This window comes from Mustela lutreola, chromosome 5 (assembly GCF_030435805.1).
Source record: "Mustela lutreola isolate mMusLut2 chromosome 5, mMusLut2.pri, whole genome shotgun sequence".
NCBI classification, from domain to species: Eukaryota; Metazoa; Chordata; class Mammalia; order Carnivora; family Mustelidae; genus Mustela; species Mustela lutreola.
The window spans coordinates 33921901-33942660 of record NC_081294.1 but is presented as its reverse complement, the minus strand read 5'-3'; the positions used below and the strand labels follow the sequence as shown (position 1 = coordinate 33942660).

General features: G+C 40.6%; 1 protein-coding gene and 1 pseudogene across 4 annotated transcripts in view; one reads left to right on the top strand and one right to left on the bottom strand.

The window, feature by feature from the left end:
• Positions 1-3649: 3649 nt before the first annotated feature.
• Positions 3650-20760, bottom strand: part of GHR (growth hormone receptor) — a 270645-nt gene continuing 253534 nt past the window's right edge. For all 4 annotated transcript variants that reach the window (XM_059173899.1, XM_059173896.1, XM_059173897.1 and 1 more), the window contains 4 exons: positions 12663-12828; positions 8850-8940; positions 7020-7089; positions 3650-6719 (listed from right to left, as the gene is read on the bottom strand). In XM_059173899.1, the coding sequence (XP_059029882.1) occupies positions 5748-6719; positions 7020-7089; positions 8850-8940; positions 12663-12828 (1299 nt within the window). In that variant the 3' untranslated portion in view covers positions 3650-5747. The remainder of the gene's footprint in view (positions 6720-7019; positions 7090-8849; positions 8941-12662; positions 12829-20760) is intronic.
• LOC131831707 (mitochondrial nicotinamide adenine dinucleotide transporter SLC25A51-like) lies at positions 13250-14130 on the top strand (annotated as a pseudogene).

Genomic DNA, 20760 nt, shown 5'->3' with positions numbered 1-20760 from the left:
AGTGTCTGGCACATGGTAAGTGCTTTAATAAATGTCAGCTAGAAATGGTGTCTACTCATTATCAAAAATGTCTTCCATTAGATGGAATTATAAGGTTGTATAGACTCAGTGGTACACTGAGCTGGTTCACACGGTCTCACAAGGACCTATTGTACAATCTCTTCCCGATTTTGTATTCAATGGTGAAACAGCTTGAAGTCAGCCACATTGAGAGTATTTATTTACGTGATGGAAATTGGCAAACACCACAAATCTCTCTCTCCCCCAGAGAAGTGGCTGTTGAACATTATCAATATGACACGGGTTATGCTTGTCAGGAAAAGAACCTTTCATCTTTAGCAGGTCGTTCTTTGGATCCATGGGGATTATACAACTATCTTCCAATTTCTCCACACTCTGAGTAGGACCAGAATCTTCCCCAACCATGAAGAAATGTTATCACCTCCCCTGTTTTTAGAATACAGGACTAGTCGAAGGTCTATGTTTTTGTCTTACTAGTTAGTTAACTCCAGGAAAATCTCTTAGTTTTCTGAGCCTTGGTCTTCTCTCCTGCAAAATGTTAAAAGTAAAGTCTGAGTGGCCTACAACAGAGATTTATTATGTTTAAATGAAATACTACATATGAAAGTGCTTTATGAAATCAAAATCCTATGCAAATCATTTCTACCATTTGGTAGCATTTAAAAAAAAAGAAAGCTAACAATACAGATCTTTCTCCTTTGGATTTTTTTTTATCACAGTACTATTGGGAAAGCCAAAGTGCATGCAATTTCCTGATGAATTATTTCATCCTTACAGAAGATGCTAATAAAATCTCTTCATGCCCACAGAATGATTCATGTACAGATTCTTTAAAAAAAATTGATAGAAAATTGTTTTTCTATGTACCCTACAAAGACTGTTTCCTGGGACTACTGTGCAAAAGTCTATTACGTTTGAAGTTCTGTTGGGTAATTTTTTTTTTTTTTAACTCAGTGGACAGCAGTAAGGAGTGAATTATTTTTGTTCAGGTAATACCAGGCATGTATTATTCTGTAGCTTTACAGCGAACTATGCTTCTCTTCACAGAGAGTGATATAAGCATCTCTGTGTTGTAAACCTTTCTGACAAAACTAGGTGCACCGAGGAAGACTGAGAATTTATTGATGTTGGTAAGTCCCATGTGTTCTTCCTCCTCCTCCAGCCTTCCAAGGAAGAGGCAGGAAATGCAGTCAGTTTCAGCAAAGAGCTAGACATTGTTATAGAGAAGACAATGAATGGTCAACGACCTCTGAGGGCTTAGAAAACGTCATTCCACGTATGAAAAACAGTTACGTATCTGAGTTGCAAAGAATCTGTGGTTACTTCAGAGAGATGGCTGCTTTGCTTTTTACTTAAGATGTTTTTATGGAGAAAGCAAGTTTAATGGCATCATATAAAGATGCTTTGTTCAGAATCATCTGAAAATCATTTTAACTCTATTTCATGTTAGGTCTACGAATTCTCAGAGCAGCTTTTCCCAAATGTTAATAGATACAATAATGGATATTCTTTCACCATTGTATTTTTTGCTCTTGAATAAAGTAGGAAATGATGTGTTAAATTTAAACAGGTGTGTGTGTGTCTGTGCGTGTGTGTTGTAGAAGCTTTACAATGTCAAGAGGCACACTGGCTCTCCCAGATGCAAGTGTAGTAGGAAATGTTTTTCAAACTTACGTGACCACAGAATTACTCATATAAGAACATTTCAGAGAACAGTTATGCCCCAGAAGACACGTTGGTAAATCCATCTTACATGGTTGTTAGTTGAGCTAATGACCAGAGTGTTATAAACACCACTGAAAATGGTCTAGAGCGGGGCATGTTCAGTTATGCTGAAACTGGGGGCTGCATGAAGGCGGCATCTGAGCCTGGCCATGAAGGATGAGGAAAATTCTGACAGGCAGGTTTGGTTAATTGGGAACTTCTCGGGTGCAGAAAGAGGCATAGACAGATGGTAATTGCCTGCGTTAATATAGTTGGCATAATACTGTTACTAGATTTCCAGAAGGACAGAGCTGAAACCAAAGGTCAAATTCTTACTCAGAAACTGTACCCTTTATACGCAGCCTTTCCATATTAAGCTAGCAAAGAAGACTGAGCAAACTATGTAGAATCTTGGATTCTAAGCTTAAGCATTTAGATGTAAGTAATGTGCAATTTCCCCCCTATTTCTTAGCCTACGCAGAGAACATAAACATTTAGTATTCTGGTGTACAACTATGTAAATATGTAAATACCATAACGTGAATAGACTTCAGTGTTAGGATGTCTTAGTAGGACCACTGAGAAGTTTACACACAGAAACACATGTGTAGTCATCTTCAACATGTCACTAACCTCCTGTCACAGAAAGGGCTGAGCTCTTTCAATCCAAGGGAAGTAAACAGGCCTTCCCCTGCCTTCCCTCCTGACACCTCAAAGCACGTCGTGTGAATGATAAGCCTGTAACATCACAAGGGGGACTTCTGTAGAGCCTATGTAACACATCAATGTTGGGTGCTTCAAGTGGTGAGGTTTTGCTTGTAAATATTAAGGCAGTGCATGTTCCAATACCTTAGTGACAGAAAGGAGATGATGTTCTAAACTATATCTCCAAATAAAGAAGTAGGAAATCCTCAGTCTTCACCCCTGGTTCTTTGAGGTAATAGTTGCTCAAAGGGCAGACACGACCGGTACAGAACTTTTATTTCCGTATTGAATATAAACCCTCTAGTGTAAATGAAGAGTTGAGGCAATCTGCAGTCAACTTGCTGCAGTAATAAATAATTGTTCCGGGGGCTTCTCGATGCCATTACAGACTCACTCTTCAGGACCCAGTGCCTGTACAAGAGACTGTGATTGATTGGGTAACCCACCTGGAGCCTGTCTTCTGAGGAGGAATCTGCTTCATGGCTTTCCCGCTCCCTCAGGCTCCTACACAACCCATCTGCCCAGCCTCCCCACATAGGCCTGACGTATGTGCTTCCCATGATGACAAGCAGCTAGTCTGACAGACCGACTTGTGCTTATGAGTGCCCGGTACAGGAGGAGCTGCTTTTCCTCCTCCTAGGCAACAGGCTCCGTTTAGAAATGTCACTTAAAGACAGCACTCAAAGAGCGCCTGGGTGGCTCAGTGGGTTAAGCCTCTGCCTTTGGCTTGGGTCATGATTTCAGGGTCCTGGGATCAAGCCCCGCATTGGGCTCTCTGCTCAGCAGGAGGCCTACTTTCCCCCTCTCTCTGCCTACGTGTGATCTCTCTCTCTCTCTCTCTGCCAAATAAACAAATAAAATATTAAAAAAAAAGCGCTCAAGATATTTTCCTCCTCATGGCCCCCACTCTCCATGTCACGCAAACTATGACGTACCCAACGCATGGTTCTAAGAGCCTCTGCTCTTGGGGTGTTGCAGCCTGAGGAGAAGGCATAGTCCAGGCAAGCCAGAATCACATTTTTTGAGCTGGGCTCCTGTTTCCTCCAAAAAGAGAGGTAGGGAGCTGCCAGCACACAGTAAAAATCCCCACATCCACTGCCAATGTGTTCAAGCCAATCGTGCTAAGTACCCCTTCCAGTGAGAAGAACTGAAGAGTCTGCAGTCTGGTTGAAGGAGCTTTTCATGTGGGTGTTTGACGATAGGAGCAGGCCACGATGAATCCAAGAAAATAAATTTATTAAACTTTGAAGGAAAAAAATCCACAGACATAAGGAAAGTTAAATATAAACTGCAGGACACAACTAGTCATACTAGTGAATAATGGCTTGTGTGGCCAGCAAAGTACCAAAATGACATTCTGAGACTGATTGAGGTATTTAGCTATTTTTGGCTATAGAAATTGTTGTCAGCCTATTGTGAAATAGTAAGATAGTTTTCCCAAGCACACAGTTTTAAGTTGAATTAGGTTCTACACCGATGAAATTGTATATGAAACTAAATTACATAGCTCTTAGAGAAAACCATAGCAGCAAGGTAGCAGAAAACCTATTAAACACCTATTACAAAGTAACATGTTGAACTTGGAACACCCAGTTCTAGCTTTTCACTGTCCTTCCTGCAAGAAAGAGGGAATTTAAAATTACCAACCATTAAGCCTGCTTCCTAAAAAGGTCTGAGCTAAATGGCAAATACTATTTAAGTTACAGCTAACTTTAAAGTTTCACTAAATGTAAAAAAAAAAAAAAAAAAGAAAGAAAGAAAGAAAGAAAAAAAGAAAACAAAACCAAACTTAAAGTGAGAAGCATTCTTCAGTGAGATGAGAGTCTTCTCCTTTGACAAACCTTTTGGGGAGCGATCCCGAAGCTCCTACGAATGGTGCTGAGATTACTAAGGGACTGAACAATAATTTATACCTTACTTCAGGCCCCTTCTTTTCCTTCTGACTACCCGCTTTGAGGCCAAGCCACTCAGAGGGGAAATAAAAAATGAGGAGACTTCTTTGTCTGCTACTTCAAATAAACCCAAGAAAGGGTTTGGTGAGGAAGAAAATTTCCACTATGGGTTTAAGAAATTTCTGACTTCTCGGTGGGGATTTAAAATCTCGTTCCGTCTGTTTCTTGTTACCAGGAAGAGCGGGTCTATGTCTGGCTATCGGCTTTGAAACAAAAACCTCTTTCTCGAAATTTTTATTCCACGATCTGGTTTAACTTCGCTTCCACCTGCTTCAACTTACAAAATGCTTCTTGTACTTTATTTCCTTCTTCGGTAACCCTGTAACAGAATCAAGTCCTGTCTGAAGAGATGCTACAATAGAGGTTCTGGGGCCTACCCCTCAAGATCTGCCCGCCCCCAAAACTCCCTCCACATGCAGCCGGAGCACCACCGATGCAGCCTGCCCCGAGGGCCTGGCTCGCCTTCCCACGTCTCCTAGTATGGAGCTTTCTGACAGGAACCAAAATTTGGGCAAGAAAAGAGTTTTTTGTCTGCCTGTTTTGGTTTGACAGGTGCCTCTGTCTTTAAATTTTCTCTACTAACAAATAGTTTTTAAAAAATTTAAATAAGATATGCCTGTTCCAGTAATACAGGTAACTACAATCATTTCAGAACTGTTTAAGGGGGTTAGGGAGGTATAAAAAGGGCCTGGTAAAAAACTAACTTGTTTATTTGTTTTTCGTTAGGTGTACTGACCAAAGCAGTAAACTAGCTTTTGACTGTAGTTGCTACATTCTTTCCAGGGGTCTGCATGAACTACAGTACACAGTGTATCGTGTGATAGAAAATAGCCATGCTTGAAGTGTAAATTATTAAAAATATCTTTATAAATTTTATGTCAAAATAAATGTTTCACATATCCAAACTATTTTTTTTTTGCCTTCTTACCTATAATTTTAGTTCCCAATTACTTAAAAAAAAATTAGCCTGTGCTCTGATTTGCATTCCATTTTCCTGAACTGCAAAAGCCACCTGATTTTTCGCTTTTTTCAAAAAGCATGATTCACTATACATTAAAAACAGCCATTCTATGCTTAGTATCACAAAATTAACACCCACATTAACAAGACAATCACCGCCACTAAACAGTCTTTGAGACAGTTCTTTAAAAATATTTACAATTCACAATAGGAATATCGATCTCATTAGGCCTTCTTCTTCTTCTCTTTTTTAATATCATGTTTCAACATTTCAGGAAAAGGCATTTAGAATCCACTCCCCTATCCCCCCACCCCAAAGGTTTAAACATTGTTTTGGTTTAAGCACTCACGCCCTAGCCAACTCTTTACCATTAAATAGGGACCTTGTGGGAAACCCGAGAAAGGCTACGGCATGATTTTGTTCAGTTGGTCTGTGCTCACGTAGCCGCACGATGAGAGAAACTCTTTGTCAGGCAAGGGCAAGGCCGTGGCATTGAGCACGAGGCCCCGCGGAGACTGCACGATGTGAATGGAGGTGTAGTCCGGGACGGGCCTCTCCGAGCTTGGAGCCAGCTCTGCTGTCCCAGATTGGCCAGCGGTAGTGGTAAGGCTTTCTGTGGTGATGTAAATGTCTTCCTGGTTAAAGCTGGGCTCTGCACGTGATTCAGCCTCGACGGGAGGGGCCACAGTGATGCACTTTTTGGCATCTGCCTCGCAGAAGTAGGCACTGTCCATGATGAAGTTCGCTTGGCAGAGTGAGACCACTTCCGGAGGACTGGCACAGGGGGACATCCCTGCCTTATTCTTTTGGCCCGGGGAAAGGACCACACTCCCGGCTGGAGTAATGTCGCTTACCTGGGCATAAAAGTCAATGTTCGCCAGTGAACTTGGATTGCTCAGCTGAGGATGGGCAGCTTGATGAGTTGACTCAGATCCACTGATAAGAAGTGGTCTTGTTTTGTCTTCCTTTGCCGGGATAACACTGGGCTGCTGAGTGGTAGGGGCAGTATCAGCAGAGGGTGAGTTATTTTGACTCTTCTGGTCAAGGCACAAGAGATCTACTTCCCCTTTTAACCTCTGTGGCTGAGCAACCTCTGAAGTACTGTCACACACGTCAGTGGCATTGAAGTCAGTCTCCAGAAGGTCAGGTTCATAACAGCTGGTACGTCCAGAGTCATCATCCTTTGCCCCAAGGATGTTAAGTGACTTCTCGTGGCCACTGCTGAGGAGTCTGTCTGTGTCTGATCCTTCAGTCTTTTCTTCTGGGTCATCAATATCCAGCTCAATGAATTCAACCCAAGAGTCATCGTTGTAGAATTCAGGTTTATAGTTGTCATGAATGGCTAGGATTGTGTTCACCTCTTCTAACTTTCCTTCCTAGGAAACAGAAAGAAAATGAGATATATGAATAGAAACTCACAATGATGAAGGATTTGACAAATAACACTCAGACTGAAATTATGGTTACGATAAGGACAATAGTAACAAAACCATATAATGAGAAACACTAGTTAGTGTAGAACTTTTAAATATGTAAGACTTTCTTATGATTTTAAGATCTGTTACTTGGGAACGTTTTCCTCCAGAGGGGTTAAAAATGAATCATGATACATAGAGCTTGCAAAAGCTCTCAACAGAAGACAATGGTCTTTGTCACTTAGATAATTTATTAAGTACCTTGAGGAGATCTGGATCAATTCCTTTAATCTTTGGAACTGGAACAGGGGGAAGAATCAGCATCTTAATCCTTGAAAACAAATGAAATTTTGGTTTGACATATCTGTAGAATTATACATTCTCTTATATCAAAAGATAGGAATAAAATGTTGGTGGCAATATTACTTATTCCAAATTTTCTGGTACTCCACATATACAGAATATGAGAAAGAAAATACGGAGTAGTAAACGATGAGGAAAAACTATAGAAGAAAAAAAAAAAAAGAACGAAAATCAACAGGAAAGCCCTCATGTGAAGCCAATTTAAGTAAAACATGGTTTCCTAAAATCTTTTCCCCCCTTTTGTCTTGAGAGCCACCATTACTATTTGTGAATGAGAAATTTGATTCCATTGAAAGCCAATTTCCACTTCATCTATAAGGATGGTAATTTTAATGTACATCTCATCAGTAATTTGCAGAGAAGAGGTAGAAAGAAAAGAAAAAGAAGAACCAGTACACATGGAATCAAAATTATTTGCATCCTCAAAAAAGGATGGACTAAGTTTGCACTGCGTGGCTCACATTAATTATAAAATTATTTAAGATGATCTTAGAAACCAGGTGTCATTGCAGGGTTCATCACAGTTGGGAAAGACTAAATTTGAACTATCTCTAACTGATCAATATGGATCTATATATCCAATTCTATGATGCACTTAAATGTTCTGTTCTAAATATTTAAATTATTATTTTTAAAGATTTTATTTCTTTAACTGACAGTGAGCAAACAAGCACAAGTGGGGGAGCGTCAGGCAGAGGGAGAAATAGATTCCCTGCTGCGCAGAGTCCAATTTGGGGCTCCATCCCAGAACCCTGGGATCATGACCTAAGCCGAAGGCAGATGCTTAACCGACTGAGCCACCCAGGAACCCCTTCAAATTATTTTTTGATCATGGGGCTTAAAAAATACTCTAAATGTAAGAAAATTTGCAACTGGTACTAATAACGTCTCTGATATTTTTCCTGTATTTTGTATTACAATTTCCTGTAGTCTGTGTGGACTTTCTTTCAGGAAGAAAAACAGTGATAGTTCTACGTTCTACAGCTCAAGGGAAATTTAAGGGTCATACAGTTCAACATGCTTTTATTACACATGAGAACATGCAGCCCAGAGAGGTTAAGAGATTCAAACAAGATCAAACAGCAGTACCGGAATAATGACTGGGACCTGAGTTAGGATACCAAGAGAATACAGAACACAATCTCTTCAAATTTAGAAAGAATTTTAGCTGTGTTTACAAATGTGGGTAGTTTGTAATAATTTAATTAAATTTAATAATTTCAATAAAACCTGGGTGTACTCGAAACCCAGTAAAATGGTTTACTTCCATTATATGAAGTCTAAAATGGTTTTATTCAATTGAATTATTTAGGAGGCTTTCGTTTGCCACTAACATTTGCTTGTCCAATAGGACTGTGTTAAACTTAGCTAAAGGTTCAGTGTCACTCCGTTGTTCTAGAATGAATGGGCCAGCTCGTTCAGGACTTGGAACAGATCAAGGGGCAGCTCTGAGATGACAGTCCTGTTAAGGAGGAGCTGATCACAAGGTTTGTGGCCACTAGCCTCAGCCTCCTTGTCCTATGCATTTTCCCAGGTAGAAAAGACACCCAGAGATTCTCGATGATGAACACAGCAAAGGGGCAAATGCGTAACTAGTGATAATATTTTACTGCATTAATTAAAATTTTTACTCATGATTTACAAAAGAAATATCAAATAAACAAATGGAAACACACTGGGAAATCAAAACACTGGCAAAAACATCTAAACAGACTTTTTCACACCTACCTTTGCTGTTTAGAAAATATGAATAAAAATAATATCATCGTTAGCCCAAATATTCCAAAGATAATAATTAAGAACCATGGAAATGGGAAATCTGAAACACAAAAGAATATTATCTCACTCATAGAATTAGGAATAGTTGATGTTTACATTTTACTTTTCTTTTTCACATAAAAATATTTCTTAACTTATATTCATCTAGTAAAGTCAGTGATTTCTCTTGACAACCACTAAAACAGAAAGTAATGATGTAGGAGTATCTGCTGTTTCAAGGGTATCTTACTTCACTTCTTTAAATCTTTTCACATATAAAAAAAATCAAAATGAAGAAGCAGCAAACAGTTTAAGCACAATTCATGTTTATATAAAAAGTCCACAACAACTGTTTTAAGCACCTCATGTGCTCAGGGTGCATCATTAGTGGTTTCAGCTCTAGAAAGAAAGGCTGTTTGTTAACATACTACTTCACCCAAATGATGGCCACTTGATTTCGTCTTCTTTCCTTCCCCGCTTCCTCCCCCCTCCATTGCCCCCCCCCCCCCCCCCGCGCTTTCCCATCTCCTCGCCTCTGCTATTCCTTCCTCCCTCCCTCTTCTTTTCTTCCTTCCTTCCCTTCCTTCCCTCGCTTCCCTCCCCCCTTCCCCCTCCGCTCTTCTCTCCTCCCCCCTTCCTCTCTTCCTCCCTCCCTCCCCTCCCCTCTATCTATCTATCTGTCCATCTATCCATCTGTCTATTATCTATCTTACGTATGGTAATATTGTTTACCCTCCAGACTAAGAATCCATTAAAAAAGATGGGGGCAAAGCTTCTATTTTTGAATCAAAACTGAAACTTCTTAGACACGCAGACATATTTTGCAGATTACAAAATATCCTTTGATGGAGGAAGATCACTACAGGGGCTCCCATCTTCTACTTGGGAGCAGAATTGGGGGAATTTGTTCATCAAACTTCAATTTCATTTCCTAAGACCAAGTGGCTACCAGCTACCCGCAGTAGGTTCCCAGTGTTCTCCACTTTTTAACTGGAATAAAGTTGATATACAATGTTCTATTAGTTTCAAGTGTACAACAGGGGATTCAACAATTTTATACATTATTCAGTGCTTACTGTGATAACTGTAGTTACCACAGGTCACCTTACAACGCTGTTACAATATTGCTGCCTATGTTGCCTATGCTGCACCTTTCATCCCTGTGGTTTATTCATTTTGTAACTGGAAGTCTGCACCTCTTAATCCCCTTCATCTGTTTCACCTAACCTCCCACATGTCCTCTCCTCTGGCAACCACGAGTTTGTTTTCTGTATTTATGAGTCTGTTTCTGCTTTGCTTTGTTGTTCATTTTATTTTGGTTTTTTAGATTACACATATAAATGAAATCACAGGGTATGTGTCTTTCTCTGTCCTACTTATTTCACTTAGCATCATACCCTCTAGCTTCATCTGTGTTGTTGTGAATAGTGAGCTTTCATCCTCATTACGGCTAATATGCCATAACAGATGAAGACGTGATTGATCGATCTACCTATCTCTCTCTCATGCTCATTGCAGCATTATTTATAATAGCTAAGATAACAGAAGCAGCCTAAATGTCTACTAGTAGGTGAATGAATAAACTGGTATTTTCATTGGGTAAATACCCAGTAGTGGAGTTACTGGATTATATGGCATTTCAATTTTTTTCAAAAAGATTTTACTTATTTATTTGACAGAGAGAGAGATCACAAGTAGGCAGAGAGGCAGGCAGAGAGAGAGAGAGAGGTGGAAGCAGGCTCAGCCTGATGTGGGGCTCGATCGCAGGACCCTGGGATCACGACCTGAGTCGAAGGCAGAGGCTTTAACCCACTGAGCCACCCAGGCACCCCGATATTTCAATTTTTAAAAATTAATTAATTTATTTTCAGCATAACAGTATTCATTATTTTTTCACCACACCCAGTGCTCCATGCAATCCGTGCCCTCTATAATACCCACCACCTGGTCCGATATTTCAATTTTTAACACTCTATATTTTAATACTCTCTTCTTTAAGACTCCATACTGTGTTCCCAAGTGGCTGCTCCAATTTACCTTCCCAACAACAGTGTAAGAAGGCTCCCTTCACTCCACCTCAGGGTTATCTGCTTTACACAAAAAGACAGGTAGAACTGACTTTAATGTTGCTTTATTAAAAGTGGGATTTTATGTTGTAATATTCGTTATTTTTATTTTCTTATTCAGTTATTAAAATCCCTAAGGAAGATATGATGGTTATTATAAAGAATTAGTGGAGGAGAGAATGCCACTTAGTATCTTGTGATATCTGTAAGTATTTATATCAATAACATATTCAGGAACATAGCAAAGCTAGAACTTCACCTTTCTTTAAACATGGAAGGAAGAATCAGTTAAGAGATCTATGCTTAACTGAATTAAATGGCATCACAATAAACTTCAAGGGTATGTGGCAAATGCACTTTTTGCTTTTTAAATTTTATTATTATTTTAAAAAAGATTTTATTTATTTATTTGAGAGAGAGCGAGAGAGCACAAGCAGGGGAGGGGCAGAGGGAGAGGGAGAAGCAAACTCCTCACTGAGCAGGGAGCCTGACATGGGGCTTGATCCCAGGATCCCGGGATCACACACTGAGCTGACGGCAGATGCTTAACTGACTGAGCCGCCTGGGCGTCCCTCAGGTGTACTTTTAAAATCAGAATTTCATTATATTAAATACTGTTTAAAAGATCAAGCCTGTTAACTAAAACTTAGAAAAACAGGGCTACAGGCTTTTTCATTTAAGTGCTCTCTAGAATCACGAGTTCTACCTGTAGCATCAACACAGAAATAGCAGTTCAGTTTCTCTACAGCTTGTGATTTCGTCAGCAGGCCTCAGCAACTCAGACAGAACTTCACTGCAGAGGCGGTACGGCTAATTCCCATGTGGGAGTGAACACTTTATACACCTACTGCTCATGGTTAAGCAGACTTCTTTCTGTGTCTAAAGTTCTAATTCTTTTATTCTGAATTCATAGATCCTCATTTCTTTGAACTTGAATTACCTTTGTATTTTTCTTATATAGGTTCTTCTTCTTCTTCTTCTTTTTTTTTTTTTTTTTTTAAGATTTTGTTTATTTATCTGACAGAGATCACAAGCAGGCAGAAAGAGAGGAGGAAGCAGACCTTCCGCCGAGCAGAGAGCCCAATGCGGGGCTCAATCCCAGGATTCTGGGATCATGACCTGAGCCGAAGGCAGAGGCTTTAACCCACTGAGCCACCCAGGTGCCCTGGATCTTCAAATGTTCTATGTCATTCTGGCACATAACTAGCATGCGACTTAATAAGCCTGTCTCCAGGTAAAAGCCGTACCTAAACTTTCTAAAACCAGAGCGACTGCCATTGACTACCTACGCTGACACGGTATTAGGCTTTGCCTTAGATGTCACATATCTACCCATTCATGTGGATCCACTATTTCTACACTACGCATTTGAAAAGCAACTTTTTGGACTATCAATGCAAAACAAACTCATTATAGAAATCTTTAGAAATATAGAAAAGTATGAAGAAAAGAATTATCTGAAATTCTGACCTCCAGAGATCACCCCATTGACGTCTTAGTGCATCTTCCCCTCTCTAACTTACACCCACCCCTGGACATCCCCTGAATCGAATCATCACAGACTAAGTTCTCCTCCCATTTTTGTAATGAACAGTATCTGTTAAAAAGAGTGAACCTGAGGTTTCTCACCCTGACATCTGAACACCCTGAAACGCAGGCAATGTATTACTCTATTAATAGACAAAAGCCACGACAGCTGACATTTTAAATCGTTTACCTTCTTCACATGCAAATGGGCTCATCTGAGGAAGTGCTACATACAGCGCCTCACTGAACTCGCCGTACTTTTCAGAATTTCGTTGTCTGGATCTCACACGCACTTCATATTCTTTGTCTAGCCTCAACGAGTAAACGGGAACTGATGTTGACCGTACAGGGTCCATCTTTCAAGACAAAATATAAAACTGACGGGTTAGTGAGACAACAACTTGACACAATAAACTCTACTAAGCGGTTTCTACATTTGTATTCAAAATGAATTCTGTAAAGTAGATATTTTAAAATGCACTTTTGGTTGGGGGGGGTTGTTGGGTGTTGGTCACGGTCAGCACCTGCGCAGCCGCCGCAATAGCATGATCGAGTAGAAAGATGGCTGCCGTTGGCTATTCTATTTTTCTTTCTGTGTCAAGACTGTCATGGAGCCTGGATATTTCAGCAAATCCAGGATCAAAACTGACCGCAGAAGAACCTAACAGACCAGTAACAATGGAAGACGGTGAGCAAGTTATCAAAAAACTACCATCCCTCCAAACACCAGACCCAGATGGTGTTAAAGGTTAAAAATATCCTCCACAAAGTAGAAAGCTCTTGAGCCACATGGTGGATTCAGAAGCTCCTGAAAAAAAGCCCACCCATCCTAATACCTTCAAAACAAGATCTGTCACCTCCTGTTGCAAATGTTGGTGAATGACACATTACTTGTGTGGCCACTGTGTGGCTTTCAACAATGCCACAATCACATCTCCCACGTGGAAGTTGCTCTTTAAGCAGCAGCTGTATGGAATCCAAGCCCGGGACCCAGTGCTTCAGTTGTGGAGGGAGGGCTTTTGAAACTTGTACGGAGAAATCCTTCCCCCACTGATGCAGAAGACCACCACCCTGGCACTTAGGTTGGTCTGACGGAGGACTTATCTTGCTTTCTCCAAAAGCACATCTGTACCCCTGAGTCAGCAACCCCTCGTGTGGCTGCAGTCCTTTCAGGGACAACAGAAGCAATTTTTACTCCATTGGAAAGAGGTCAGACATTGCTTCAAGACTGCAAACATCATGACAAATTTACAAACACTTACCAGGTTTTTAAGGCACTCAGATGCCATGGAATGAGAGAATATTATCGAGGGTTGGTACCTGTTCTTTTCCCTAATGGATTCAGCAGTCTCCTTTTCTTCAGCTTTTGAAGTCCCATTAAGGAACATCTGCTGATTGCCATGACTCAGAGTGCTCATTTGGACAATGATTTTGTCTGTGGAGGTCTGCTGGCACTACGTTGGGAATCTTGTTTTTCCCAGTTAATGTTGTGAAAACTCATCTGCAATCTCAGATTGGTGGGGAATTCCAGTCATTTCCCAAGGTTTTCCAGAAAATCTGGCTAGAGTGGCACAGGAAGCTGACAAATCTTCTCAGAGGTGCTCACCTGAATTAATCATCGATCTCTCATCTCTGATGGCATAATCAGTGCAACTTAGGAGTCTTGTTAAACATTATATGAAAGAAACCATCAGTTAAGTGTCATTTATTAACTGAATAGACCCAAGAGAAGTGCAATTTGGCCATGTTCCTAATTGGCCAAATGCAAGTTGGTGTTGTAAGTTCAGGGCACCATGAATTATGGGCAAAGCCCTTTTCTTGAAGCACCAACAAATTCAGAATTCAAGGTTCTAACAGGAAAAAAATAAGACACACTGGAGGAGTTTGCTATTTAAAGGAAGCTCAGGGCAAATAACTTTGTAAAGAAACATTCTGCTACATTGATCACAGTCCTCAAAGTTATTCTGGTATAAACCCAAAGATATAACAGACTTGTTTAAAGAAATGTAGCTGTTATCTTTGTACTAGGCTATCAAATATTCTATACAATCAAAGCATAATAGAATTATTATGGAGCATGTTGGAACTATAAAGAAAATTATAGCAATGGTGCTTACCCTTTGCAATATAATTTTGTACAAAGACATAAGAGCAGGAAAAAAAAATATATTGCCACACCAAAACAAATCATAGTCAAATATATACACACATGCACAGTTTGTTCTTTGGAAATTCTGGGTAGTCATTCAGAAGATCACAGAGTGAGAAAGGGTCTTAGAAAAACCATAATTGTCTGTATTATTCTATCAGAAGCAACTATATACCTATTCTGCTTATTCGAGAGGGCTTAAAGTTACCTCAAATGGACTGCTATTCAGAATTTGCAAAAAAATGTCCCTAGAGTCCTTGGTAATAACAATCCAGGTCCCACCACCCTTAAGGTCAGGACATTCTTTTACCTTCCAGGGGAAGGGTAGTATGACTATTAGACCTTGAAGATATAAGGCTATGAAAGAGGTAGGCCCAACTAATGAAAGTGTTTTCCTTCAAATCAAATACTCAAAGCAGGTGTTCAATATGGCTTTTTCGTATGCTTTCAGATAGAACACTTTGCTCCCATTTACAGAAAATGAGGAAAGCTTGTATTTTCAACAGCATGGAGTTTTCACATTAAGAGGATTCTTATAATTTGTTTTAAGTCAGAGACTGGGCCTGCAGCTTCTAAAATAAATTTACTTTCATCTCAGTTTCCTATTTTTTCCCAGGTGTACTATAGGATGGTTAGTTTGTATCTTTCATTGAAGCTTCTTTTAAAAAAAAAGAAAAAAAATATTTATTTTTATTTTTTAAAGATTTTATTTATTTGACAGAAAGAGAGAGATCACAAGTAGGCAGAGAGGCAGACAAAGAGAGGGGGAAGCAGACTTCCTGCTGAGCAGAGATCCTGATGTGGGTCTCAATCCCAGGACCCTGAGACCATGACCTGAGTTGAAGACAGAGGCTTAACTGAGGCACCCAGGCACCCCTATTTATTGATTTTAGAGAGAGAGCTTGAGTGTGTGCATGAGCGAGCTCACGTTGTGGGGGATGTGGAGGGGCAGAGGGAGAGAGAGAGAGAGACCCAAGCAGACTCTGGGCTGAGCATGGAGCCCGATGCGGGGCTTGACCTCAACCCTGAGATCATTACCTCAGTGGTAACCAAGAGTCACCGTGTAACCAACTGCACCACCCAAGTGCCCCTGAAGCATCTTAACATATGTTATATTTGCATGCCTAAGATGGTTTTTTTTAAAGCATTCCCTAAATATTTTTTTAAAACATAGGTGTCCAGTTTTGAAGCCCTAATTTCTGTTATTGTAACCAATATTATTTCATTACAGATTTCATTAATAACAAAACCAAAAAGAGGACCTCAGTGATTTGATCTCTGGCCCCCTCTTTATCTTCCCTCCACCCTCCAAAGCAGCCACACTAAACCTGATTCCATTTACACGGCCCCTACTGAACTCTGCTACCTGCCTTTGAGGGTGGGCTCCTTCAGCCCATGCTCAGTGCAAGGACTGTTGATATTCTAAGATGTCGCTTTTGGCACATTTTCCTACTTCGTCCTGACAGACAGTCACATCTCAGATTACTTCTTACACTTGTATTACACCGTGAAAATTTCTATATTACACTGCAGATTCCCTGAAGCAAACAGTGCCTTCATTATCTTTGCATTTCCAAAGCCCAGCACAATCCGGGTATAGACTGGGTGCTCGGGAGATGGCCCATACAGTGCGGACAGTTCTTTGTCACCCATTACTTCTTCAAAAAAAAAAAATACATTCTTAACTTGATTTAGCAGGTAAATAGCTGGGAACAACTACGTCGTCATTAGTATCGCTTTTATATTCCAAATGCATTTAATTCAAAAAAAGGCACAGTGATATAAAATTCTACATTGTCAGTGGTAACTTGGATTCTGATTAGAATCAACAGACAGTTGGGACACCTGGGGGGCTCAGTTGGTTAAGCCACTGCCTTCGGCTCAGGTTATGATCCTAGGGTCCTGGGATCAAGTCCCACATCAGGCTCCTTGCTCAGTGGGGAGCCTGCTTCTCTCTCTCTGCCTCTGCCTGCTTGTGTTCTCTCTCTCTCTGACAAATACATACATAAATAAAATCTTAAAAAAAAAAGAAGCAACAAACAGTAACTTTCCCCCCTCCACTTACAAACTTCACTTGTTCTTTGAGCTTATGGCACTTGTGCTCATAAACCAATTAGAGTGTAAATTTCTTCAGCAGAGCTCAATGCTTACAGATGAACTCTCGGTGTTCACGACAACTCTGTCTGAGATCGCTATAAGAAATGCCAAGAGGATGTAACTTCACTTATGAAAGTTAAGTGAAGTAGAAGTTAACCGACCCCTTTGGACGATCTAATGAGATTCAGCAGGGAGGTGATAAAAAATGCGACAAAACCAAGCTGGGATGCAGACTTGAATGGCCAATGACTAAGTCCTATGCTCCCAGGGACCTGGGCTGGTGCAAGCTTTGAACCCGTGCATCAACTGAAACACAGCTAGATCACTGGACTTTCAGGGTTGAAACTATCATCAGTAAATCTATCAATGCTGACGTTTGGATTCACATCCTTGCCTTCCCTAGACGGTCAAACTTTTTGTTTCGGGATTCCTTTACACCCCAAAAAATTACTGAGAAGCCCAAAGATTTTGGTTTATTTGGGTTATACTTATCACTATTGACCACTTAGAAACTGAAACAAAAATTTTAAAATTAAAATAATGTTAAATTGATTTTTTAAGAAAATGAGTGTATTCTCAAAAACCACATAGAATTTTGTGAGGAGAAAGACACTGTTTTGCATTTTTACACTTGGACCAGTCTCTTTAATGGCTGGCTTAATACCAGATGGCTGTAGTTTTGCATCTGCTTCTGTGTTTTTGTTTGTTTCCTAACAAAGGGTTGCACGTATTTATTACTGAATCAACCTACTGCAGCAGAAGAATAGTAACAGAGAAAAATCATTTCCCTGATAAAACATGCCTATTGTTCAGGTAGTAGAGCTGTTTACAGAGTAACAGGATAGGAACACTGCAGAAACAGGGGAGCCGTCTCATGTGCATGATCCATTAGAGACACAGCTTGGTTCTTCTCCGATTTTACCAATTTTCATCCAAATCCAACAGGGAATGGGATGATTCTGCTTTTGTTTCTTGGCTAGGAATCGTTTGATCCTGAAAGTCTTGTGAGAAGACAAGGCGAGGAATAGACTATGAGAAAATGAGCCACATCTGCTTCTCTATTAAATTTGCGTTACATCTGTTGTGTTGTTTTGGCTGAAGTGCATTGAATAGGATCTGGTCTCACACAGATACATAGTGAAGAAAAAGTGGGATATTTTATTTTATTATTTATTTATTTTCAAGGTTTTGTTTATTTATTTGACAGAGACAGAGAGTACTAAGCAGGGCTAGTAGCAGGCAGAGGGAGAGGGAGAAACAAGCTCCCAGCCCAGCAGGGAGGCAATGTGGGGCTCCATCACAGGACACTGGGATCATGACCTGAGCTGAAGGCAGATGCTTAACTGACTGAACCACCAGTTGTTCTTTCGAGATAAAATGGTGTCCCGTGCAAAAAAGCAGCTGGTTTGCTGGCAACTCAGCCATTTGAGTGTCTTGCTAAGACAACCATGGGTAGCTCAGTACCTTGCAGAAGTGCCTTATGCGCCCATCCCTGACATGCGTCACCCAGGATACTAAAGAGCTAGGTTATCAAAGGTACCCCAAGATGGGATATTTTAATAGCCTTTTCAAATAACTGTGGCTTTTCTTCTTTTTCTTCTTAAGATTTTATTTTCAAATAATCTCCATTATTTAATACATTCTATTTTAAAAAAAATTTTAAATTTATTTTCAGCATAACAGTATTCATTGTTTTTGTACCACACTCAGTGCTTCATGCAATCCAGGCCCTCTCCAATACCCACCACCTGGTTCCCCCAACCTCCCACCCTAATACATTCTATTTTAATTCTTTTTAAAGATTTTATTTATTTATTTGACAGACAGAGATCACAAGTAGGCAGAGAGGCAGGCAGAGAGAGAGGAGGAAGCAGGCTCCCCACTGAGCAGAGAGCCCGATATGGGGCTCGATCCCAGGACCCTGAGATCATGACCTGAGCCGAAGGTAGAGGTTTAAACCACTGAGCCACCCAGGCGCCCCTCTATTTTAATTTTTTAAAAAAGACTTCCTAACCTCAAGTTTCAGTCAAATGTTTATTCGGCAATTAGATATTGAAATACCTACTATGCGTAAGGCAGTGCAAGGTGCTCCAGAGAGCAGTTCTCAGAGTGTGAACTTGCGGAACCCCTGAGGATCCTTGAGACCCTTTCAGGGAGTCTGCAAGGTCAAGACTGTTTTCATGTTAATACTGAAAAGTTATTTGTCTTTTTCACTGGGTTGAGGTCTGTATCTATGGTGGGAACACTGCTGTCGGCTGAACCCAATCAAAGCGGCCATTGTACCTTTCCACCTAGCACTTTGGATGGATCATTTCCTTACTCATGACTTTGGTTACATCACATATTACTCATTTGGAAATGACTCAGTGAAAAATACTGGATCTTTGAGTTATGTAAATTTTCTAAATGTTCACATGTTTTATCATATAATATAAAAAAATCACTCTAGCTCATATCACCATCCATCTTGTCAGGAAAAGTCTTCAAGGACTTGGAAAACTCTCAAGCTCAGGTCTGATGCAAGTCTTCCCAAACTCCAATTTTCCTTTGAAAGCTCAAGTTCATTGGTAACAACTACTGTTGACTGTTTTTCTTGGATTGATAAGCCCACCTCATTTTTTTTAAGACATGTTTGCCAAGTCTTTGCCAACTTCATTATGAATAACCATCTAGTAGTTTATCAGTTGTTCTTTCCAGATAAAATGGTGTCCCGTGCAAAAAAGCAGCCAGTTTGCTGGCAACTCAGCCACCTGAGTGTCTTGCTAAGACAACTGTGGGCAGCTCAGCACCCTGCAGAAGTGCCTTATGCATCCCTGACATGCGTCACCCAGGATACTAAAAAGCTAGGTCATCAAAGGTTGAGATTTAATAACATTAATAAAATGTGCAGCTTCATCAAGACCATTCTAATGTGGGGCTGGCTTTCTCCCCATTGCCATAGGCGCACGGGGTTGGTGAGCATGGTGATGGTCACTGAGGTTTGGAATGTATTATTTGTTTCAGGGGTATAGTGATTCATCAGGCTTACACATTTCACAGTGCTCATCAGAGCACCTACCCTCCCCAAGGTCCACCACCCAGCCATCCTTCCCTCCCTCCTTCTTCTACTCCAGCAGCCCTCAGTTTGTTTCCTGAGATTAAGAGTGTTATTTGAGTGGCGCCCGGGTGGCTCAGTCAGTTGGGCATCTGCTTTTGGCTCAGGTCATGATCTCAGGGTCCTGGGATCAAGCCCTGCATTGGGCTCTCTGCTCGGTGGGAAGCCTTCTTCTCCCTTTTCTGCCTCTGCCTGCTTCTCTCCCTACGTCCACTCTCTTTCTCCATCAAATCAATAAATAAAACTTTAAAAAAAAAGTCTTATTTGACTCAACAACCAACTGGGCTTTTTTAAGTTAATGGAACAGATATCTAAATTAAAATGATGCTAGAAACAGCACCTCAAAGCCTGGTATGTTCACAGTTGCTCCAAACTTAACTTTAATGACAAAACTGGCTTCTTCTCCAACAGATCCCTGAACAGACAATAGCTTGTGTCTCAAAATTCTGGGAGTGAATTTGCCAGGCCACAGGGCAAGACCTGCTGACTGGCCAGAAACCACTTGGCTTGGCCAGGGTTACGACTCTGTGATTAGACTGGTTTAGAATGAGTTATATTGGGAGCAGCAAGATAATCCTGTTTTTCTCCTACCTGTGTGCCATGTGGAACCTATCTAAGTGCCTAGTTCTCATATATTTGTCAAGGAGGTAAGGTGTTCAGAGATCGACCACCACCATGCTCCTCACCTACATAAAAACCTCTTAGTTTGATTCTTCCCTGAAATATGTAACAAAACATTCTTCTGAAACCTTTAGGGGACAAACTCCCTTCCTCTGTTTCCCTCCTGGAGTCACTTATGAACTAGCATTAATGGGGGTCTTGTAAGTAGTAGCAACGAAAACTGTGGGAGAATATCTAGCCATAACTCACGGTTGACCTTGATCATGACTCTTTCCACGTTCAGCCACATCCCCAAAGATAGCTTAAGTGGCTAGAGTAAACAGGGTC